The sequence below is a fragment of the Ricinus communis genome, chromosome 8, assembly GCF_019578655.1.
Source record: "Ricinus communis isolate WT05 ecotype wild-type chromosome 8, ASM1957865v1, whole genome shotgun sequence".
In the NCBI taxonomy this organism is placed as follows: domain Eukaryota; kingdom Viridiplantae; phylum Streptophyta; class Magnoliopsida; order Malpighiales; family Euphorbiaceae; genus Ricinus; species Ricinus communis.
Window position 1 is genome coordinate 4185492 of NC_063263.1, and position 24765 is coordinate 4210256.

Consider the following 24765-nt stretch of genomic DNA (forward strand, 5'->3'; position numbering starts at 1 on the left):
TGCGTTATATATTATTTTCATCATAAAATTAATTTGATAAATACAATTTAATAAAAATTTTAATATTTAATAATATTTTAAAAAATAATAATAAATTAATTATTTTTAAATATTTTTTTAATTTTAATATTTTATCAGTATATAATAATATAAAAATTATTTTAAAATATTTATTTATTATTTTAATATTATATAAATTAATACTATCAATATAATTGAAATTATTATTTTATAAAATTAAAATTTATTATATAATTAAAATTTATTTATTGGTGAATATAATGTTAAAAATATAATTTAAGAGATTTTGTTTTTTAGTATTAGAATTATTATCTAATTAAAGAATTAATTTATTAGTTAATATAATGCTAATATATAATCAATGCTATTTTTTAATATTAGAGTCGGTGTTTAATTAAAAATGTAACTTGTTAATTAATAAAAAAGACTATAAAATTACACATAAATTTAAATTTATATATCAAATACGAATACACATAAAAAAAAATAAAAATTTTATATGTCAAAAATTAACGAGAGATAGCTTCCTGTATGCCTTTTTCTTTTTCTTTTCCAGGAAGAGAAAGTGGAAACAGAGGTTTTGTTTGGCAGGGTAATCAGGCTTCCTAAAAAATGCATTAACTTGTGCTGTTTGGTTTCTACTATCTGAATATTTCTACTATCAGAGTTCTGAAAATACGAAGCAAGTTCTTGAGATCAGAAACTACAGTATAAAAGACCTTCTTTGTATTTTGATAATAGCACATCATTCATTACTATATATTACGTGTGCTTATTGCAAGATCATTTTGCTGCAGCCTCGGAAAACAAAAACAAGGAAAGAATAGTCTTAGCTGTTATTAAAAAATCTCAAACAGTTCGTCCATTCTGATTTATTTCCGCATTAAAAAAATATATTACAGTGGAAAAAAAAGAAAAGAGTTCCTACTGGCCTGGACCTCGAGTCCTTGTTCATTTTCATTATCACTCTGAACAGGACTTCCTACAAATCTACATCTACAAAACACCTCACCATGGGGCACATACAATTTTTATCCCTTCTATTTTACAAGGTACTTAAGGCAAGCCTTGGCGCAATTGTAAGGTTGCTCATGGAAAGCAACCTCTCTGCAAAATATGCAGGGCGGGGGGTTGCGCAAGGACTATGAAACAAGCAGTAAAAGAGAAAAAAAGAACTAGTTGAAGCTTGATGATCTACTCCACCTTTCTTTTAAATATTCCTCCATATATAAAATATTTCCTTGCTCCAAACTACTAAATGATGTAGAATCATCATCCACATCAAGTAATGCAAGGTTCAGGTGTAACTCTGGACTAGAATTTGGATAAACTTCATCATCAAGATCCTTTTCAGGATCATCAAGGTCCTTGTTTCGAAGGGTTACCCATGTTGCGGCATCTTTATCTCCTCTTAGGAGCTTCAATACCTGGCAAAAAGGGGAAGGGAAAATGTTCGTATAACTTGTGTGCTGCAAGCCAATGGATATGATATGACTTACCAGAAATCATCTTACTGCAAAAGCAATTAATACCTCACTTATCTTAGGACGGAGCCTAGCTGCTCGTGTAATACAGAGATTTGCGGCAAGAACCATTCTTCGCATCTGAGCCTCATCAAAGTTTTCATCTAAACTTGGATCTAGTATACCTCTTGCATTCCCACTCTCAATTATTGGCTTTGCCTGATAAAACAAATGTGTCAGGGGGTGAGTATAACTATAGATCAAGCATTCTGATCAGAGAGAGATCCTTACCCACATAACCAAGCTCTCTTGACCATTAGGAGTCTCATAGACAATCGGTTTTCTTCCCGATAACAACTCAAGTATAACTACACCAAAAGCATACACATCAATCTTGTCACTGAGTTTCCCATACATAAAATATTCAGGAGCAAGATACCCAAATGTTCCAACTACGTCGCCTTGAATCATGAAAGATGAACTTGTCGGTCCCCATATCGCGAGCCCAAAATCAGACAACTATTTCACACAGAAGAATATATGATTCATGTCATCAATTTGCAATGTTCTTAAGAATATGGAGATATTTTGGTCTGTTGGAGGAGTACCTGTGGTTCAAACTCATTTGAAAGAAGAATATTTGAAGATTTGACATCTCTATGAATAACGGGCCGAGAACATTCGTTGTGCAGGTAATTTAAGGCTTCAGCAATCTTAATAGCAATGCTAAACCTTAGCTCCCATGACAGTGCAGATTTTTCTTTGTTGTTACCTAAACGTTTGACATGAATTGCACATGAGCATTGTTTCTAGGTCAATGTTCACTGAGTAGAAAAAAAACACATGTTTGAAGGCTTACCATGTAGAATTTCTTCTAAGCTTCCCTTGGAGATGTAATCATAAACAGAAATGAGATCAAAATCTTTGATGCAAACCCCCGTCAGTCGTGTAATGTACTTGTGGTTCAATGAGGAGATGATTTCAACTTCTTGAGCAAAATCCTTCATTGCTTCTTCCGACGAATTTCGAATTTTTACAGCTACCAGCTTGCCGTCTGGAAGAGTCCCTTTATATACACGGTTACATCCTCCCATCCCAATTAAGTTTCCTGTCACGAGATCATGGGCTGATTATGAGAACATAATTAAAAGGGGAAACAAAGACCAATTAGCATATTAGGATTAAGCTCATGATAGAAACCTGAGCAAAATTTTGAAGTTGCAGTTTTCAGAACTTCATAACTGAACCACTTGCAATTGGATGAGTGTGCTTTCAGCAGAATCTCCAAGCCATTCTGCAGTTCACCTGATGCATAAGAACTATTACTACTGCTCTCCTCCAAGATGTCACTTCTCTCCCCTTCTGATGCTCTCTCTATAAATGAACCTAAAGGATGTTTAAGCGAAGAACGAATCGGCAAGTTCATTGCCCATTGCACCACAGACAGTTCCCTTGCCTGCAGGGTCTCTGCACGAACTGAACTAGCTCTTCGAAGAAGTGGCCAACCAGGCCTTTGATCCAAAATATCTCCTCTAAAATGAGAAGTTGATCTCCTCTTACTTTCATTTGCAAAGCTAGGAGGAAGGCAAGGGACCTCATCTCTCGAGTCCTCACTCCCATCTATTGTTAGCACTTCAAAGCTTGAAATATCAGTATCTACCTCGGAATCTCCAAATTCAGTGCGAACTTCATCAGACAACTGACATTCAATTACACTTGGTTTCGGATCCTCACAGAAGCCTGAAAAAGTTGAAAGGAACATTATCTTTTTGTAGAATCATAAAATAACAGGTTATTTCTTTGAGGAAACATATATAAAACCTGGTAGTTGATTACTGTTGCATTTCCCAAACACAATTTTTCCATTGTGGATAGCCAAAACATCAGTAGTTGGAGGCAGTTGCTTAGCGCAATATCCTGCAGTAGAAGTCCAAGCCCTGAAAAGGATATCTGCTTAGACTAATCAGAAGAAAGTAGACAAAAGAAAAGATAAATTCAGCACTTTGAATTTTTGGGCTAGGCCTACCGCAGAGCACTTTGGCTGCTTATCCCCACAACCACAGCCATAGCCTCATGGTTCCTTGCCTCTCTAACCAGAGTCCTCTGGATTGAGATTCCTGTGCATACCCGACCGATAAGATCTACCTGAAACCCGAAGCACAAAATATCAAGTTCTATTTCAACTGTTGGCTTTTGCATTAATGAAACATGAATTATTAATTAAGGGTTTTCATTATTGCTAACCTTCTTTAAGGAACATAGTCCTTCATATACTTCCAAATAATCATCTAACAAAGGCTTGTCTTTTAAAGCACCTTCTGTATACCAGCAACCGATATTACAACTCAATAACTTAAGGGACCAGAATTACAAAACCATATGCAGCTTTATGCATTCTTCAAAGAAAAAGAAAAGAAAAGGAAGAATTAACATTACTTGAACTTCGACAGACATGTACTGCAATAACACAATCTCCAGGTTCAGCAACTTTAACAAGAGCCCAGTCCAGAAGTTCTCTGCTATGGCTATCGATTCTTATTCCAACCAAAACATTCCTTCTCGCAACAGCTTCAGCTTCCTCCTCAACTAGCATCTCGTATGGTCTACTTAATTGGGTTCACTATTTCTTGATCGATCAATTCCACAACATCAAAGAATCTATATAAGATTTTATTCCTCCTTGAACTTGCATAGATTCTGCAAATTTATTCTCTAAATGAACTTCTCCAATTCTTGACGTAATCATTTCAGTTCCCTACAATATTGAAAGGTATAACATGGTTACACTAGATGAAATTCTACCCTTTAACTGATTCCGTTTGAATATTCCAAACTCAAAGAATTTTTAAACAATTTCAAAAGAATTCACATACCCACAAAATCATGTAAATACTATTAAAATGATGAATAATGCACAAGGTAAACAAGACAAACAGATAAAATTGGTACCTAAAAACTTTTTAGCCATTTGCCATTCAAACCAAGAAAAGAATTAAAAATGTAATTGTCACCAAATATCAACCCTCCACCTAATGCAACTAATTTCAAGACTGATAAAAGAATATTTAAAATTAAAAAAAAATAATAATAATAAAGGAACTTGCTAATAAACTAAAGACAGAGTGTTTTGGTGACAATTAAGATCACTTAAAAAAAAGGCGAACTATTTTTGTTTTAAGAAAATTTTGTGAAGAAAGTGTCGGCAAGGAAGAGATTAATCCTTAAAACAAAAACAAAAAAGGTGAAACAATTTTATGGCTATGAAGTGAAAGAACAGAGAAGAGGAGAAGAGGAGAGAAGGGGTTATTTTATATTATTGGTTGTTTAGATGGATTTGTTTACAGTTAAGGTTGTTAGAAAACCGGCAAATTTCGCGGGAAACCCCTGATATCCGGTCATTTCAGGAGCTATAAAAGCTATTCCACCGGCTATTTCGCCCTGGAGTTGCCTATTTGCCGCAGGCCGCAGTCACTCTCCAAATTTCAAATTGTTTGTTTTTTTTTTTAATTTATTTTTAAATGGTTTATAGACATCTTTACTGACCTTAAAGTTTGCTCTTAGTCATTCCATTTAATTAAAGAAAAGTAATGTATTATATAATAAAGTTCGAGAATTCATAGGTAATAAATATTATCCATTACTATCTGAAAATCATGGTTCAAAGTCATCAAGTTTAAAAAATTAGAAAGAAAACAAATTAAAAGTAAATATCTTGATTTGACTTGTCCTCGAGATTAATGTTAAATAATAAGGTACCAATTCCTAATTAAGATATTAAAAATTTCGTATGCTAAAATAACTATTGAATTCTAATTATGAAAAAAAAAAAAAAAAGAAACATTGAATCTCACATGTAATGCATATACATAATATTCACCCAATTGATTCAAGTGTCAATTTTTGTTGGATCCAAAGTGGCATGAATATGGATAGTATTAAAGGAATTACTAGTTTATAATATTTATATAATTCATTATAAAAATGTATATTTTAGGTTCAGTATAATGTAATACTTCAAACTTGTCTTTTATATATAAAAAAGTAGAAGCAGAAAAAAATTTAAATAATGCCATCTAGAGAAAAATACCCTTATATAATTTTAAATAAATAAATGAATATTAAATTTTTAAAATTATAAAAATTTACCATAAAAGTATGAATAATTAGAATAAGAAATAATATTAGTAATATATATATATATATATATATATATTTATTTATTTATTTATTTATTTGTTTCTAAAATCTAAATTTTTTATTATATATGCTAAATTTTTAAAATACAAAAATTTTATTTTAACATATATATTTATTTTTGATATATAAAATTCAAACTCATGTATAATTTTATTATTTTTCTATTAATTTATTAATTCATAAGTTATATTCATAATTAAACTATAATTTTAAGAAATAGTATATTAATATTTTAATATTATATCAACTAAAAATAGCATATTAATTATATTTTAATATTATATTAATTAATTAATTAATTTTATAATAAAATAATAATTTTAGTTCTAAAAAATAACATCTTAAATTATATATATAATTATAATAATAAATAGTAAACATATATATTAAAATACTTATTTAACTAAAAAAACATATTAAGATTTTTTACTATGTCATTAATTATTTTATATAAACATAAGAGTTTTAAGCTGACTGTTTTTCTTCTTGTTGTTTTTGATGTGGACCTTAAATGGACCAATTAGGGAAGAAAGATTTTGCCCACTTCTTAAAAAAGATTATATATGTCGAATAATTGGTATAAGAAACATGAGAAATTTCTTCAAAAGGCATCTAAAAAGATGCACATTAATTGGATTTGTTTCCAATCCCATGGGACTTCTTCTTCTTGTCCATGCATATCATTATCTTGTGAAATTATACATTACGTGCACATCATGGCTGCCATTTTTACCAAATAATAAGATACCTCATAATTTAGCTTCTGGAAATTCTTAGTGTGGATATCATATAGGGCAGATTATCATTGTTCTTGATGATGATGTTTTTAAAGCTTTGCAAATGCTCTTCTAATGAAAGTCAGCCTATTTGTTTCTTCTAGAAAAGGTAAAACGCATTTTTGGGTATTTATATTTTTTAATTTTAATTTATCAAATTGTATTTTAGTGGTTGCTAATACTTTTATTTTTATCATGTACATATTTAATTATTTTAATACTTTAACTTTCAGTTAACGTAATAAATACATGATTTAAAAAAAATATTAATAAATATCTAAATTCTATTTTATAACACTTTTAATCATTTCAACCTAATAGACACAAGTAAAGATTTAAAAAAAAAAAAAAACATAACAATTAGAGCTCCGTTTAGTATTGAGGTTGGAAAAGTGTTTTTCCAACTTCAATTTTTACTTTATATTATTTTTAAATTTTAAAAATCATAAAAATATAAATTAACGCATCTATTAAATTAAATTAAAAAATTACAGTTATAATGACTAAATGGTAAAAATTGAAATGTCGAAAAATACATTTAGCCATTTTTATCATATAGAAGTCATTTGGTACAGTAGGCATATGAACCTTAAATATGCCATCAGGACACTTAATTTTGGTTCACCGACTTCCTATAAGTTTATTTTATTTAAAAGAAAATTATAAACTTTTATCTTATAATTCTCAACATAAACATTTGTCAATTTTAGTAGTTTTTATCCAAGGAAAGAATTTAAGTATAAGCAACAAAATAAAGGAAATAATGCAAATGATATGAAAAGAGAGTGTAATATAAAATAATAAATATGAGAAAGTAAAGAGCAATTTAGCAATATAAAATGAGAATTGTTTATTGAAATTGAACAGTTTCACAAACTCAAGTAAATATCTTTTTTTTCTAGGATTTCTCTGTCTTTAATTATTGTATCATCTTTGTATAATGTTGATGTACAAAAATTTAAATTTAACAAGTCATCTCACATTAAAATTTTAGGATAATTATTTTTCATATTAAATATGAAAAATAATAAAAATAAGACATAATAAGTACGACAAATAGATTCTAGATTTTTTATTTTATATTCAATCCAATCATATGGCTAATTAAAACCCCAAGAATATATACTAACAAAACATTATAAAAATCTTAGGGTGTTAATGAACCAAATTTAAAAAATTTAAGAATTTTTAAAGATAATAAAGAACTTTTAGGGATTCAATGAATTAACGTTGAATACATATTTATAGTATTTTAATTGATCGAAAAATATATACCTAATATATAACACCATATATTTTTAAAATAAATTTTTAACTTATAATATTTTAAGATAAATTCTTTTGATATTCTCACTAATTTTTAGGGTATCTGTGAAAAGATACCATTATTTTTATTAATTATTATAATTAAGAGAGATGATCATGATTTTAATTTTTGAATATGATATTGCAACAGATGCCATTTTCTTCTAATAAACATGCAGTATTACTACTTTAACTAATGACGATTAATTGTCTAATTTAGTTAGTTGAAGTATTACAATTTCTTAAGGAGAACATATGGTTTGTTTGTACCAATAACCATTATTCCATAATTCCAAGATGTTTCACCATTTTGGGTATTACAATTCATGATGTTGCTTCATTAACTTTATCAAGCTTAATGAATGTAACTATATGTTAAAAAGAAGATTAAAGATGAGAATTTAGTATGTAAAGTTAACATTTAATAAATTAATAAATGTTCCTCATTTAAATACTAATACTTTTATTAGTTTACAATTAATTAGTCTTTGAAAAATTCTTATAATTATTAATTCAGTGCAAATACCTGAATTGGTTTTCGTTTATCAACAATGTTTCCCCAAACAATTATACCTTAAAATATTATTTATTTTCTTTTGTTCTTTTGCAAGTTAAATTCGGAAGCATACTGCTAACTACTTGTTGAGGTATTGTATTTTGGCATGCATATGGGTTGCTTAATTGGCCATATTTTATTTTATTTGATTTCCTGAAAAAGAAAAATAAAACCCAATTGAACCAAAAGATTAGATGAGTAGGTTAAGCTTTTAGTTGATGCACAAAAAATAAGAATTTTTCTATTTTGCCACTTTAGTTGGTCAGATGTCCATTAAATCATATCTTTATTTACATCACCAAAATCCCCATATATATATTTTGACGCACGAATATAATGTTTTTGATATATGTATTTTTGTATAGTTTTAATACTTATTTGAATTATTATATATGCAGCTGCATCAATTTAGCACACAGATGATTCCACTGAGTTGGCTACAAGTCCAACCAATCAGAGCAGAAGTATATATATATATATATATCTTTTTGTCTTCTTACTTATTAGTATATAAATGTATGTATTACACAGAAGTTGCATATCAATGAATGCACATTTCACACAATTTCTTTCATCAAGTAATAAATATTATAACATAATTAATATATTCAATTAAATAGTAATTTCAAGTTTTTTAAAAATATATAATTGTTATGTTCCTTTCTTTTCTCAAAAAAAATCAATAAATTATTTTTAAATTCAACAGTAATATAGCAATTATATTTTTAGCTATTATTTTATATAAATGTAACTAATATATTATTTAATAGACTAATAAAGTTTTCTCATCTTATATAACATATTATCGGTTATATTTTTCATTGAATTGTTATTATATACATTTAATTTAATATTAGTTAAATTTTTTATATATTAATATCTCTCAAATAAACTATTCAATCTAAATTTTATAAATTAGAAATTATTTATAATTAAAGTAATAATTAAACAAAGAATTAAATATTTAAGTAGTGCATTGAATTTGAAAAGCAAAGAAGAGAACTTGGCAGTTTCTTCTGCTTTTGTAGGCTTGCTAAGAGGACCTTTTGTCGAGGGGAATACAAATGAGGTCAAGTGCACTACTAACTTTTCCTTCTTTATTTATTTATTTATTTTTTTCTTTTCTCCAAATTAATGTCAACCATACAATATGCCATCAACTACTTTTGTAATGATGTGCATGTATGCATATATATCATCCCCAAGGAAGCCTTAGTTTTGTTTAAATAATTTGAGGTTTGCTCAAATTGAATAAGAAAGCTAAAAAATATAAATTATTCAGATTTTGGATAAAATATAAATCTGTTTCATTAATAATTTAATCTGTTAAGTGAAAATTTAAGGATAATGTTTTTTTTTTTTTTGATAAATTTTTACACTCTTACCTTGTACTAAAATATTAATAGAAGAAAATGATTGAAAATTAAATTTCCATTAGGCTTAAAGTATGAACAAACTCAGACTCATCTTATTTTATTCTGAGATTTTTATTCAATAAAATAGAAATAGTTAATGATTAAATTCTAGATTTATTTATCATAGAAATTCTAATATCATATTAAAAAACTTATTTTATTTAAAAATTTAATTATGAGACGGACTTCAAGAATAATTTATATCCTTTATATAAAAGAAGTACAATATCATCTAACCTTTAGTTAAAAAAAATGAAAAAATTAAGGTTGCAACCGGATGAATTAAGAACTAAAAATGTTAAATTAATAATTTCAGGCATATTTAATTACTATACTTTTAGAGAAGGGATCAACCCTAAAGTTCTTCGTACTTTTAATCACTTAGTTTATATTGAATTATGGCTACTAACTCTTACATTTTATTTTTGGTTAAATAAATTGGATAGCTCAACTACTTTGGTACGGTAGCAAGCCAAAATCACTTATATATTAGGAAATTGACTAACCAAATTATATTAGGATTGGTATTAATAGGAAGAAGAAATTTTAGGAGATTCACTTCACTATGTTATTTGTAAATACTTGAATAAAAATGAGCAATACATTTATATTTATGTTGTAAAATTAATTACTTAAGATGTGTGGTATATTTGAATATATTTATGAACCACCTAATAGAATAAGAATTCTTAAAAATTTCTCTAATAGTAAATTAACTAATCTAAATTGTCCTTATTTGTCTATCTAATTGTATTATTTAATTTAATTATATGCCTAATTTTGGTTACACCATATATATAGTACAAAAAAATTAAGAAAATTAATTGTTTACATGTGTTGCATGACCGTTGTTATTATTTTATTTGTAAATAATAATATAAATTGAGTTTATCATTAATAAAATATTCGAAATTTTATAATTATTAATTTAAAAATTTAAAAATTTTTAATTTTATTATTTAACAGCTAAATCACAGTTTCATTTCCATTTAAAAATATCCTTACATGATCTAAACCCCATTAATACTACTCATGAGTGCTCATAGATCATTCTTATCTATCTATAATAATTTATTATATCATTATTTTATAATTTAAAATATTATACAAATAAAATAAAACTATATAAATATAATAATACATTCTCCTTCAAATATTTTCCTTCTATATAGTTAAACTAATTAAAAAATACAATTCACAAGATTAAAAAGTTTTATGATAATTAAATTTAAAAATTCAAAACCCATATAATAAAAAATATAATTAATTAATCAATGAAATAATAATAAAAAAACTATAAAATTATATATAAACTTAAATGTTATGTATTAAAAATAAATATATATGTCAAAATAAAAATTTAGCAACGGTCTCTTTATTTAGTGACAGATCGTTCATCACTAATTTCTTGAGCAAGAATTGCTATATTTGCAGCGATTTAGCGACAAACAGGACCTTATTAAATTTAGGAACAACAACAAATTTTTTGCTAAAATTATTTATTTTTTAAGAAAATATAAAAGATATGCTGCCAATATGTCGCTGAATTTTAATTATTTTATAAAAATATTTTTATTTAAATTGATAGTCTAGTTTTTATTGTATCCTGTCGCTATTTTATTGCAAATCGATTGCTAAAAGCCGTCCTTCTCATTGATATCTTGTAGTTTTATTTAATTTGTTCATATATATATATATATATATTGGAAAGAAACAAACGCAAGTTTGTATAAGCACTTAAATTTAATATTAGGAAGGAGAGTGGGAAAATTTAGTAACATGCTAAATATAAGCCCTTGTGGGATCCATTAATTTAGATAAAATAAGGTTGTTATTATTATTATTATTGAGAAGCAAATATTGACATTATTGCAGAGTAAATTAAATGGAATAAATAACACATTACTTCTTGTCATAATCATGACTTTTGACAGAGACGGATGTTAGTTATTAGTTTGACAGAGACTTGTAAATGTTAATTAGATATTAGAAAGCTACTGCCTGTTTTGCCATTTGTGTTTCTTTTCAGTGATAATCGCATTTGAATTAGTAATGGAGTTTTCTAACGAGGGATGCATGCATCTCGTATATATGAGTTATGAATTATGAATTTTCGGTAGGTTGACAATATGACGAGACTAAACTCATAATTTTCCATTTGGTGATGTTGGCAGGGGCCCTTCTGTTGCTGCAACTTTTTGTTTTGTCTACCCTTTGGAAAACATTTTTATACCTAAAGTGCTATATTCAATTTTAGAAATTTAAGGATCATATTCATCTTTTTCAATATATATATATATTTCAATTCACTTCAATTTAAGAACAGAAAGATAAATTAATTTTATATTTATTATAAAAATGATAAACTCATATTTAATTTTATATTTACTATAAAAATGATAAATTCATACTAATATTGACGATAATAAAAATACTCAGATTCAAAAAAATAAATTTTTTATTACTAATCAATTAATATCACTCTATGATTTGCCTTTTTTTCTTTTCTTTTATGCTTTTTTTGAATTATTGAGAACTGGAAAACATTTTCCAAAAGCGAATGTTGCTACTACTTAAGCATAATTTATTTATAATAATTTGTTTTATCTTATTAGACTAAAGACTGAATTTAACATTTAATTACATTTATAAGTTCAATAAAAAAATTTAATTTGACCCGTCCCTTTAATTTTTTGTTTTCTTTATTTATATTTATATTTTTTTATTTCTCACAAATACAAGAGAATTTTCATTTATGGATTAGTCAAATTATTAGTAGCATCATATTCAGGATTCAAGAGATACCAGATTGAGTTTGGCTTTCTCGCTTACTCCCGACCCGTGTAATAAAATCGAATCGAGTATCACATCTTTTCCGGGAGCACATACACAAATGGAATTATTATTATCTTTAATGATTAAACCTTGGCATAGATTTACATGAAATCCTTTTCACCAAAAGAATAAGAAAACCCGATAAAATTAGATGGTAGATATTATGCATTTAAAGAAAAAAAAAAAATTGTATGCTTATGAAAATTGAGATGAGGATCAGACGGGAAAGTGGCTGCTAATCCTTCCCCTCCCCGCCAATAATTGCAGGCAGAACCTCTCTGGTATCCATATGGGTACTAAACATCTCAATTTAACAAATGTAATTTTAATTATTTTGCTGTGAGACGTTAAATTTTCACAAGTTCAATAATAATTAAATTGCTAAATTGACTTGGAATATCCAGAATGTAAGAGGGTTGCTACTTTGCACATGACAAACAAAATGCAGAAGCTTGTTCATAGGAATTATAGAGCAGGTTTAGTAGGAGTTTACACACACATCAGTCCAGTCATGGAAGAGAGACATAACCTCAGAAGTGGTCAAGCGTTGAGACAGTAATCAATTATAAGTTATTATAAATAGCCTTATAATGCACTTTTTTTTTTTTATTTAACACAAGGCAATCTCAATCCTTAATTAAGGTAATAAGGCCAATTGATGATTGGAAAATTTCATATAAAGGAGAAGGAAGAAGGTGGAAATTCAGGGTTTTTCTCTTTTTTATCCCATAGCATACTTTTGGGTCCAGCTCCTAGCAGTAGACTCGTACTTAACTTTGTCAGTCTTGCACATATGAGCTATTTCAGGAACAAGTGGATCATCAGGATTTGGGTCTGTTAGCAGTGAACAAATGGATAGTAAAACCTGCATGCATCAATCCCACAACCATATTTCAGTTTTCATTTTTCCATGTCTAATCTTTTGTGCAATATGATACGTAATTGCATGAAGTGTGACTAATTTGTTTTGGTGTGGTGTCAAGATGGTCAAACAGAAGCTTTCCAAGAAAAGCACCTTGGATATGGTAAGTGCAGGACTCCATTGTTCCTTGAGTATGTCCAAGCAGATGTTTCCATTGCTATTAATGTTAGGATGGAAAACTTTGGTCCTGAAGGCAACCTGATAGCAAGTAGAAACTAAAAGCTAAGTGGATTGCATGGAAAAGTCCAAACCAGTCAGGAATGCAAAAAAAAAAAAAAAAAGGAACAGCTTATTCGTAGTTTCCGTTTTTATTTAACTACCTTAGGAGGTTTGAAAGGATAGTCAGGTGGGAAATGAATAGTGACAAGGAAAACACCACCAGCATAAGGACTATCATTCGGACCGATGATGGTTGCTTGCCAATGAAACATATCCTCAGCTACAGGACCTGAAAAGACATACAAATCACATGACCTTCCAAAACAAGAATCAAACAATATATTATATTCAAACAGTAATATTACTGGTCCTTTACCTGCACTGCATGAAGTTGGGGGATCCCTCTGCAGGTCTTTGAGTTCTTTCAGTATTCTCTTCGATGCCATTGAGACGAACTGGGTTGTTTTCAATATGGAACTGGAATTCAGGGAGAATGATTACAAGGGTTGTAATGAGGAAATTCAAATTTATGGATACCCTGAAAATAGAAAGATATTGGTGTATTTAATGGAGGAATTGGCAATACGGGAAGGGGAAAAGAGGTGGAAATGGCAGAGGTCCACTAATTCCTTTTAGATTTGTGAAAGTGGGCACAGTATAAATTCCAGAAAGAACAAAAAGAGAAAAGAAAGTAGAGAATTTATCAGAATTTTGATAAGAACAACTTGGCAGATATTTGCTTTTCTGTATATAATTTTATCGACAAACAATGTAGCTATCACCTAATATAAAATTTACCTAGTGCTCTAATAAGAATTTTATTTGAGAAGTTCCTCTTTCTCAACTATTGCTGGCTGCCATTAGTCCAAACGTGATACTTTTGGCCTCAATCATCCACAAGGTCAATGCAATATCAGAAAGAATCTTTTCGTTCCAGTTTTAGCTTTATATTTCCAGTCAACCATTCATTACACAGGAAAATTACAATGCTAAAACAAGAAGCATCGAACTTTTAAGAGATTATCGGTCTATTGCATATCATATACACAAGCAATAAATCTAATTCTAGATGCAAAGAATTGCTTCCATTAACCATATTTCAGGCAAAATCCTTCACACAATGTTTCCATCTGATATCTCCAAACCCACAATGAAAGAATCCAGGGGATACAAATCCGTGTCCAAAAAGGAGAAAGATTCGTTCTCAGCATTAGTAGAAACAGTATATATGGCTGGAGAATCTGGAAAAGCTCTGAAGCTGGCAAGTTCAAAATGAACCGCAGAATTTTATGTGCAATATCAATCACATAGAAGATAGTACAATATTCTTTACCCTACAGATTTGCCTTTTGGACCCATTATATTCTGTTTTTGTTCTCTAGACTTGGTTTCCTGGTCCTAGTTTTTCTGTTCCTCATCATTCAAAATGCATAGTAAAGCAGAAATGTGAGACCTATCAAAATCAAATGAATTAAATCATTAGCAAAACTCAGTATAATTTAACCAAAAACCACAATAATTTTTAGATCTACTAGTGCACTAAATCAAATTATAGATCATACATAATACATGAGGACTTTGTGTTGTTTTCTTTCTCATGTAATAGATTTTCCTCACTCTAGTCAATATATGCAACATGACCTAAAGATGAAGAAAGGGTTTGCATGTCAAGAAAACACAATCATTCATATACAAATCGAATAGCAATCCAGAACATTACAAACTCACGACTTGATGCTTATAATGTGCTTCCTAGTTCTGTCAGTAGATACTACAGACCACATCCTGTTGCTTCCTCAAGTTGGGAGAACCTAAGAGAAATGGTGAAGACTACTGGAATTGATGCCATGCCTAGTCGCTTGTGCTTTCCCCCCACAACTTCCTTCATTGATCATAATATGGAGCAGGCCTTTTGTGCCCTTCTTTTCTTTCTCTTCTTCTGTTTTGGTGGCTGGAGAACCACTTTAATGGCTGCATCAAAGACAGCTTTGACATTCTGTATTTGCAAAGGGTGGTTGAAACAAATTCTGTCAGCAAAGTAAGCACCAGGTTTCCCTTAATGACTGTAATAACAGGAATATTATTTACATACCTGCTGAGTTTTTGAACTACATTCAATGTAAACAGGAGCCCCAATTAGCTTCCTCAGTTCTTCCCCCTTTCAAGAAAAAAGAATATGTAGCCCTTAAAATGTCTCAGATTACTCATAAATTACAAATAAGAGCATGGAGATAATAGGTATTAAGTTAGAACTAGCAAAACAATACTTGGTGTGCAAAGTGGCAGTTAATACCTGAGCTGTGGTAATGGGCACTGCACCAGGGTGGTCTATAAGGAATTGCTTATCATCTCGGAGATCTAGAAGAAGTAAATTTAGCTGTAATGATTATTGATCTCATTGACAAATTCTAAAAAAGAGACAAATAAAATTCATACTACAGCATCATTTAACTATCCAGAAGATTTTGGCAATTAACATAAGGTATTGTCATTAAGTGTCATGGCAGTAAATTTATTCTGTTAGTCGCTCCAGAGATTATTCAAATATACTTTAATGTCTGATAATATAGTAGAACATGATTATGGAACTCCAGCAGAATAAGGAAATATTAACAAACTGCACGACTAATTATTACAACTGGAAACTGTTATTGTTTTCCATTTAAATCAAAATTTAGCAAATGCAGGTTCTGTCAATCCCAATCTTATATGCATATCAACTTACAATAAGAACATTTGCCTAAAACAACCTGAAAGAAGGGACTACCAGGAAATTTCCTTGAAAATGTTTATGATGGTCACTTTTCAATGATGTTTTCCATGAACTTTCATATACAAAAACAAGAAGTCCTTACGAGACAATTGTTTGATTCTCGCAATTCTTTCCAATACCCCGTAAATATTTTCTTTTCTTTTTTTTTAACTTGACAACACTAATTGATTTACATATCAATAGACAAATCTACGAGAGTCATAACCCACTGCTGATAAATGATTAAAGTTTTGTTTTGTTTTGTTCTACTGTCATCCCTACAACTGTAGAGTGTGGACTCTAACATGCCTGTTGCTTGCTGTAGAGGACAGTCAGGCATCGGTACAACATTGACACTTATTTAAATAAGTCAGAAAATCACAAAATTTTACAAAAAAAAAAAAAGAGAAGTCTGATCCTCAGACTTGGATGCACCTATATTCATACTCTTTTTCAGTCCCAATAACTTAACTACCTTGTTTGAACTATGCACCGTCCTGCAATTACATATATAATTAAAGTGACCTTCACATGCACATGCTCATACCTAGAAAATGCTACCTCTAAAGACGCATTTAATTCAGCACTAATGCTTGTGGACAAGTGACTGAGCCCAAGTCACCTACCAATTACCTAGTGAGATGGAATGTTAAGAGCTTAGAGTTTATGTTAAAGCACTATTTCTTACTGATAATACAATTGATTTCAAAAAGAAACAGACTTCTGCTTTTTAGGTGAACTATGATCAATCACAATAATGATTCTGTTGAAACGCAACTCGTTCAAGCACATAATTCCAAAGATAAAAGGAGAAAGACACGGGCTGCCACAGCATCATAATACTTGTAATTTTGTGACATATATGGAAACTTCCTAAATATCCTAAAATTCAATGACAAGCAAAACGTCCTTTTCAACAGCTATATTTTAAAGAGATCTACAGAGTAACAAGCCAAGAAAATAATTACAAATGCAAGTATGCAAGAAAATCTCAATCAGATTATACTACTATCATAACATGGTCAAGAAAATTGTATATCCTAGCAAAGAGTTAATAACATATGAAACATCTGTACTGTAGCCATCAGTATTATGAAGAATAGAAGTAAAAATGGAGTAGAAGTATCTAACCAAGCTTAGTTCCAACAAGAATAATTGGTACTCCAGGTGCATAATGCCTCAATTCAGGAATCCACTGAAGATCCAGAAAACACGGCAAACCATCAGCACATCACAGAAGAGCCAACAAAAATATGAAAAGAAGCTTCAAAGATAATCATGCGCATACTTTTTTTGCAACATTTTCATAGCTGGCCTTGCTAATGAGAGAGAATGCAAGCAGAAAAACATCTGCCCCGCGATAGCTTAGAGGTCTTAATCTATTGTAATCTTCCTGGCCTGTCCCATTAGACAAATATATGAAGCTCATAATCATAACCTTTCAAAGATAATTACAGAAAGGTTATGATTTGCAAACATACCTGCAGTATCCCATAGCCCTAGATTGACTGTGCTCCCATCCACAACAACATTGGCACTGAAATTGTCAAATACAGTAGGAACATAATCCTGAATAACAGAATATCATAAAAGAACACAGTTAACATTTCTCATCAAAATCATTCTGTCTCAAGACGGTATTACAATATTAACAAAATGCCACTGAAAAGTGCAAAATTGATGAAACACCAAGTCCAACAAATGAAAGATACAGCATACCTCTCCATAAAACTTTATAAAGAATACTCAAGGTTCATGAAACAACCAATAATATATAACAGAACTTTTAAAGTTCACATAAAGCCTATGCTATAGTCATCAACTACAAATGCATCCTTAGCGACGTTATTGTCATCAATGCTCTCCTGAAGGAACTCTTTCTTGATATCACTGTCAATAAAGACAAGTATACACGGCATCATATGAAATGTTGTATACAGAATCGGGTTCTTATTGGGTCATTGTTGATGGTTGTTTCTTAATTCCATCTCTAATACAGAACTGACATGAGAATTTCTTCTCATCCAGCTCCTTGCAAAGGAAATATATATATATATGTGGGTTGATGAATAATATACTAAATTCTGGGATTCTTCAAGATCTCACTTAATATGGTGAAGGTTTTACATTGTTTGCATCTTTAAAAAATATTTGAATTAACTAAGAAACTTATATTATCTGTTCCATAAATATAAGAAAATATTAAAAAATAAACCCAAAAAATCTGAAAAAACAAACTTTTGTGAGAAGCACAAAATCCTATATCATAAAAGCCAAAGACTCCTTTGATGAAAAAATTAAGTAAAAAGAACAGACAAGTACTTGCTTCATTTCAAAATTTGTGCAGAACAAAATGTAATTCGATACTGAATTACATTTGCATTCCATTCCTTAATATAAACTAAAAATTGGTGAGGGCGGAGAGCCAAAGTCTAAAGTTGTATTATCAATTTCATTTCTCCAAAAGAGTGAAAACAAAGTATAAAAGCAAGCACCTTTTAACATTACAGCATCCTAGAACAAACAGCTAGGCCAAGAACAGGAACTTATGTGATCACTGGAAACATGAAAGCAGCATCACAATTTCATAGTTGATTTAAGAACTAGAAGTCACATTTCTGCAAAAACCAAACTAAAGAGGGAACCCTAACAACATAACTACGAGACCACTTTCTGTGCTCATCCACTCAATTCTAAAGAAGTAAGAATTCTTCTTTTCTACAAAAAGGCTAGTTTCACACTGTTATTGGATTATATAATGTCAGAAAACAAAATGATGAAACTATTGCGCATATCCTAATGATAAGCTACAAATTAGCATCCAAAACTTGAAAGATTTAATATTTAATTTAAGGCAACCAAGTCATTATCATAGTAAGCATGTTCATTCAAGAGTTTCTTAATGAATCACATAACCCCAGCATATAAACCCAGAACTTCCATTTAACTTTTGGTCTCCCAAGTACAAACACCTACTTTCACTAAACCAATTTATGCTTATAAGGTTCAGTAGAGCTAGCAACTGACTACTTCACGATGAGACAAAACCAAAAATACAGATGCAAGAACATTGCTTTCCCGCATTTTATGAACCACTGATGCAAACCCCAAAAAATGGCACTTCAATAAACAGTTATTAAGCAAAACACCTCTCAAAGGAAAAAATCAGAGTCAGTTGACTAATTCTCTTCTGATATCTAAACAATGGACAAGTAAATATAAGCAAAATGATCAATCTTTCTTCATGCTCCAATCCATAAGTTGCCAGTTACTCAAGGAAGCTCAGTTGACAAGAACATTATAGTTAAAGTGAAATTCAATATCCTACATGTTCCCCACATTTTCTTGAGAAAGAAAAAGAATAAAAACAAAAAGAGGGGAAAAAAGAAATAACCTTCACACTTAATTTCAGTCAAGAACAAGAACAAAGCTCAATTGACTTAGGAATTTGACACATTTTTTGAAACCCAGAAAAGAAAGAAAGAAGAGATAATATGTACATACAGTGGGGAAAGTGTTGCTGGTGTAGGAGATAAGCATACAAGTCTTGCCAACAGCACCGTCACCAACAGTAACACACTTTATGAACCTTGAAGCACTCATTTCTTTCTTGGTTCTTGGTTCTTGGTTCTTGATTTTAGTTTACAGAAAAGCCCTAGACTTCAAGTTTATGAACAACATACAGAAACAGAAAGAGAGAAATAGAGAACAATGCAACCCCTTTGAAAGTAAGCAAATTGAGAGAGAGAGAGAGAGAGAGGTGTAGGAAAGAAGCAAGCAAGAAATTCTGGGGTGATGGATTGGCTGGGCCTAGAAACAAAAGAAAAGAAAAGAAAAGAAAGACAGCTCCTGCCAGCTATAATTGATATTAACCTAAAGGCCCCTAAATTTCTATTCACCAACACACACCCCACCCACCCCTTCATTTTATTTTTCCTTAATTTTGTTTTATATATACAATTGAAATAATATTTAACAAATTAATAATTTATTACTTAATAAATTTGAAAGATATTAAATTTATTTATATTAATAATTAATAATTTAATATTTAATAATTAGTAAATCTTATTAACAAATTTAATAGTTATTAATTATTAGAAAATACTTTCAAATAAAACTAGAATATAAGCAATTGAAATAATCTATTATTATTGATGTAGAAAGATAGGATTTTTAGAATGTAAATATATCTTTTCTATAATTACTTATGAAATTAAAAATTAAAAATTTAGATAAAATATAAATTTATTTTTATATGCTTTTAAATATAAATTTAGATTTTTAATTATTATAAATTTATTAAATTAATATTTTTAATATTCAATAATATTTTAATTCGTCGAGTCTATTAATTGTTACAGAAATAGATAAATAAATATATATGTGATAAATTTTTATTTTATAAAAATATGTTGATTGATAGAGGAGAAATAACACTGCAGAAAAAAGAAAAAGGGTTTGGTAACAGAAATATCCGTCACCCAATTGATAAAATATTTCATTAAGAAAAATAGAAATAAAATTTAATGAAAGCAATTCACCATTTAAATCTTTATCGTTATTTCTTTAACGATTGTCAGTCTTCCATCATTGAATTAGCAACAAAAGCAACTGTCATTAAATAAAAAAATTTGTCATCGCTAAAGGCATACTTTTTCTCTTGTCGTCTGCCTTTTTATTGGCTACGACAGTCCATTATAAAGTTGTTGTTAAAATTATTTTATTTTCATTTCTAGAATCCATCGCTAAAAATTAATATATTTTGAAAATATATATTTTTAAATATTATTAATTAAATTTTTTGTATATTTTTTATTTTAATATCTAATTAATTTATAATAATAACAATAATAATAATAATATGAAAGAAGAAGAAAAAGAAAAAGAGATAAATGAGAGGAGAAGAAATAATTAAATAGAAGCAAGAATTAAAATAATGATGAATGAAAGAAAATTAGATGAAGAGAGAATTCAATATAAAAGATAGATAAAAATAATAAAGAGAGAAAAGATAGTAAAAGAATAATAAAGAAATTTGACGGAGAAATATCAAAGAAAAAAGATGGAGAAAAAATAAGAAGATAAAAAAGATATAGAAAAAAGTAAGAAATGGAAGAAATGAGAAAAAAAAAAAGATAGTGAAAGAAAATATAGAAAGAGTAAGAATGAAAAGAAAAAGAAAGAAAAAAAGAAAAAAAGAAAAAAATTGGCAGTGAAAGAATATGTAGATAGAAAACAAGAAAGAGAAAAGGAAAAAAATGATAGTGAAATAAGTAAAGAGAGATGGAAAGAAATAGAGAATATGTGGTAGAGATAAAATGAAGGGATAAAGGGAGAGTTAAAATTTATAATGGGTTAAAATAGCGACGGTAAAATCTATCGACCTTGTCTAAGCCTATTCCATTTCGCTTTCACTTTTAGTAGTTTGACTAGTGATTCCAAGTATCCTTCCAATTTAGACAATTATAGTAATACAATATGAAGAAACATTTATAATAAAAATTAAAGTTTCAATGGATTATTAAAAAAAAATAGAATGGTTAAATACTAAGAGGATAATGGAAAACTGAATGTAGTGTGAGAGCGGCAAGATGCTAATGGTGATTATAGGATGGCGTGAATGGCAGTAATGGTGGAGCACCAAGTTCAACTGTTACCAAGAGGGCTAATTTTAATTAACTTTTAAGAAAAGCTATATAAAACATTAGTGCATGTTATTACTAGAGGCAAGAGGCAAAGAGAAAGAGGGGAGATGGGATATCCCCAGTTAGAGTAAAAAGTAAATGAAAGACAGACTGTTGGAAAGAAATGGGAAAAAGAGAGAAGAGGATAAAAAGAGGTTGACAACCGTTATTTTGAACAAACTTTTACCATAAACAAGAGTCGGTTGTAAATTTTAAAATCTATATTAAGACAAGACAAAAACGACACTCTATAAAGTTAAAATTTAGCGACAGATATGAGTCTATGGTTAAAATATATATACTTTAGCGATTGCAACTATTTATCACTATACTTCTAAAATATACCCTTAGTAAATGAAAACCCTTAAGAGTTAATAAACCTTAAGCCATTAGTGACGCTGAAGTCCGATGCTATATTTTAATTAATAGCGATGATAATTTATTTGTTATTGGATCCCTATTTTAGGGACTGATATTGCTAAAAGCTAAGTTCATGCCAAAAACTTGTGCCACATTCTCACAAATTGATAGCGACAAATACAGTAGGCACCCCTAAAATTTATCTCTAGCACTTTTTTACATAATTTCTCCTATTGGTTCATTTTATCTGACTTTTCGATCTAATAACTTGCTACTAATTTAATAAGTTAAACTAATTTTATATTCTCTTTAAATAAATAAAAGTAAAATAAATTTATTTATTAAGATCAATTCTAGAAATATTTTATTACATGAAAAATAATATTTTTTTTACTAATTTAATATGAATTATTATAAAATTATTATTCACATAATAAGATATTTTTAAAATTGAAATTAAAATAATAAATTTTAAACTGTAACATATTATGGTGCTACAAATATTTACTTTTTGTTAATAAAAAATTTATTTTATTTTTTATTATTAAAAGATATTAGTTTAATCTATTAAATATATAATAAATTATTAGATTGAAAAAATTAAAAAAATTAAATATTAATAAACTAAATAAGTGTTGAATAAAAAGTGTTACCAACATTTTTCCTATTTATAAACACACTAGTGTTAAAACTTTATGTTACAATTAGGGTCGAATTTATGAGTACAACCGAATAATTGCAAGATTTTAATTTAGTGATGAGAAGATTTTAAGGTTGTTTGTTCTTATTGGAAAATCTGTTTGTTTTCATATAGGAACTAAATATTTGTTATATATTTTAAATAGGAAATACTATCTTCTTTATTTAGGCTTTGATTGGCTGCTTATTTCATTGCTTCATATTAGGGGCTGCATTACTATAGAAAAATTAAAATATATGTATATAATTTTACAGTTCTCTAAGTTATATAAATATAAATTGATTTATAAAATACTTATTATATTCAATATTCATATTTTATCCGCTCCTTATCTATCCTTTCCTTCAATAGTAATTATAATTTTGTTTCATGACTTCAGTGTTATGTCTTATTTGGAAGACAATCCGTGAGCTATACCAAATAGAATTTGCATGTGAACCATAAAGCTCTGTTTGGTTTAGTTTAAACTTGGAAACCAGTTTATGCAAATAGATCGTTAGAATCTTACACCGGTTAATGGGGTAGACATCTTTTTCTTATGCTAAATTCCTTCAAAGAAATATAGGAAATGCACAAGAAGATAAGAGAAGAATAATTGGGTGAGTGACACAGAGTTTGATTTTAACTGGTTATTTTTATTTTTTTTTCAATCAACTGATTAGTCAGTTTAATATTTTAATTTTATTTTTTATAATATTTAATTATTTTTAATTTTAATTTAATTGAATGCATCTTTAAATTTTATTTTTGATAATATTTAAATATATTTGTAATACATATAAACGTATTAAACTAAAACAGATATAAACATTATTAAAATATCAAAACATAAAAATAAATTTAAATATTTATTAAATTATATTAAAAATTAAAATATTAAACTAGTTAAATGGTTAAAATAATATATATATATATATATATATATATATATATATATATATATATATATATTTCACCTTATTTTTCTTGGTATCTATATCTTGAAATGTGAACCTTGTCAGTTCACTTAAAGTTGTTGAGACATACACATTTTTCTTTTTCTCTTTGGTGATGAAGAAAATATTAATCGAATCTCATCCAATTGGGACATTCTTGTTCACTAAATAAGTTTCTCCAATAATAAGCTGTGATGGTTTTGACTCCACTCAGATCATCATTTAAGGTTTTGCAGAAGTTAAGTTTGTCCAACGGAGGGTGTCGTTAGGGCCACTCAGGCCACAATTCTAAATATCAATTCAATATTTAAACTTTTTTAATAATTCTTTTGTAAAATAAATTTTTGGTTTCTGTTCTTTTTATTATTTCTTATGGTATATTATATATTATTATTTTATAATTGATTAAGAAAAAAAGACTATAATTATTTTTTAAAATCATATTAAAGAATAAATTTACATAAATATCTTATATAATCTTTTACTTAGCTTACTAATTAAAATAAGGAATACATATATATTACTATTTTTTACTTAATTTAATAAAATACAAGAATTTAACCATGTATTAATCAAAAATATTAAGTTTAGATAAAATACCAAATATATATTTACATTCATTTAACCTCAATATATTATAAATATATATTTGATATTTTATCCGAATATATTATTTTTTACT

General features: G+C 28.4%; 3 protein-coding genes across 5 annotated transcripts; all 3 read right to left on the reverse strand.

Moving 5' to 3' along the window:
* Positions 1 to 836: 836 nt before the first annotated feature.
* On the reverse strand, positions 837 to 5330 carry LOC8266426 (protein kinase STUNTED). 2 transcript variants are annotated; one of them, XM_048378262.1, is made up of 11 exons: positions 4434 to 5330; positions 3921 to 4239; positions 3729 to 3799; positions 3511 to 3629; positions 3306 to 3421; positions 2685 to 3224; positions 2344 to 2592; positions 2093 to 2256; positions 1776 to 2003; positions 1554 to 1703; positions 837 to 1448 (listed from the first exon to the last, which is right to left on the reverse strand). In XM_048378262.1, the coding sequence occupies exons 2-11, from the start codon at positions 4075 to 4077 to the stop codon at positions 1197 to 1199; spliced, it is 2046 nt and encodes a 681-aa protein (XP_048234219.1). In that variant the 5' UTR covers positions 4078 to 4239; positions 4434 to 5330; the 3' UTR covers positions 837 to 1196. The 2 variants fall into 2 exon arrangements, with proteins under 2 accessions (XP_048234219.1, XP_048234218.1); XM_048378261.1 differs by having other exon boundaries at positions 3729 to 3802; positions 4434 to 5327.
* A 7669-nt stretch (positions 5331 to 12999) lies between these two features.
* On the reverse strand, positions 13000 to 14411 carry LOC125370870 (ubiquitin-conjugating enzyme E2 28-like). 2 transcript variants are annotated; one of them, XM_048378151.1, is made up of 4 exons: positions 14026 to 14396; positions 13811 to 13938; positions 13584 to 13688; positions 13000 to 13433 (listed from the first exon to the last, which is right to left on the reverse strand). In XM_048378151.1, the coding sequence occupies exons 1-4, from the start codon at positions 14093 to 14095 to the stop codon at positions 13290 to 13292; spliced, it is 447 nt and encodes a 148-aa protein (XP_048234108.1). In that variant the 5' UTR covers positions 14096 to 14396; the 3' UTR covers positions 13000 to 13289. The 2 variants fall into 2 exon arrangements, with proteins under 2 accessions (XP_048234108.1, XP_048234107.1); XM_048378150.1 differs by having other exon boundaries at positions 13811 to 14411.
* A 736-nt stretch (positions 14412 to 15147) lies between these two features.
* LOC8267740 (rac-like GTP-binding protein RAC1) lies at positions 15148 to 20222 on the reverse strand. The gene is made up of 7 exons (XM_002530771.4): positions 19906 to 20222; positions 17883 to 17970; positions 17690 to 17799; positions 17533 to 17596; positions 15943 to 16007; positions 15742 to 15807; positions 15148 to 15645 (listed from the first exon to the last, which is right to left on the reverse strand). Exons 1-7 carry the CDS (start codon positions 20002 to 20004, stop codon positions 15541 to 15543), a joined length of 597 nt encoding a protein of 198 aa, XP_002530817.1. The 5' UTR covers positions 20005 to 20222; the 3' UTR covers positions 15148 to 15540.
* Positions 20223 to 24765: the final 4543 nt, after the last annotated feature.

Bases quoted from the DNA above. Each gene is read 5' to 3' on its own strand.
- LOC8267740 (XM_002530771.4), bottom strand. From the start codon at position 20,004: ATGAGTGCTTCAAGGTTCATAAAGTGTGTTACTGTTGGTGACGGTGCT. The intron at 17,597-17,689 runs GTATGCGCATGA...CTGGATCTTCAG, and splicing joins ATGAAAATGTTGCAAAAAAA to TGGATTCCTGAATTGAGGCA. The intron at 16,008-17,532 runs GTTAGATACTTC...TACTTCTTCTAG, and splicing joins TCTTGTTGGAACTAAGCTTG to ATCTCCGAGATGATAAGCAA.
- LOC8266426 (XM_048378261.1), bottom strand. From the start codon at position 4,077: ATGCTAGTTGAGGAGGAAGCTGAAGCTGTTGCGAGAAGGAATGTTTTG. The intron at 3,422-3,510 runs GTAGGCCTAGCC...TATCCTTTTCAG, and splicing joins AGCAGCCAAAGTGCTCTGCG to GGCTTGGACTTCTACTGCAG. The intron at 2,257-2,343 runs GTAAGCCTTCAA...TCAAACGTTTAG, and splicing joins CTTAGAAGAAATTCTACATG to GTAACAACAAAGAAAAATCT.
- LOC125370870 (XM_048378150.1), bottom strand. From the start codon at position 14,095: ATGGCATCGAAGAGAATACTGAAAGAACTCAAAGACCTGCAGAGGGAT. The intron at 13,689-13,810 runs GTAGTTAAATAA...ACTTGCTATCAG, and splicing joins ATCCTTTCAAACCTCCTAAG to GTTGCCTTCAGGACCAAAGT. The intron at 13,434-13,583 runs GTGCTTTTCTTG...TGATGCATGCAG, and splicing joins CTGCACTTACCATATCCAAG to GTTTTACTATCCATTTGTTC.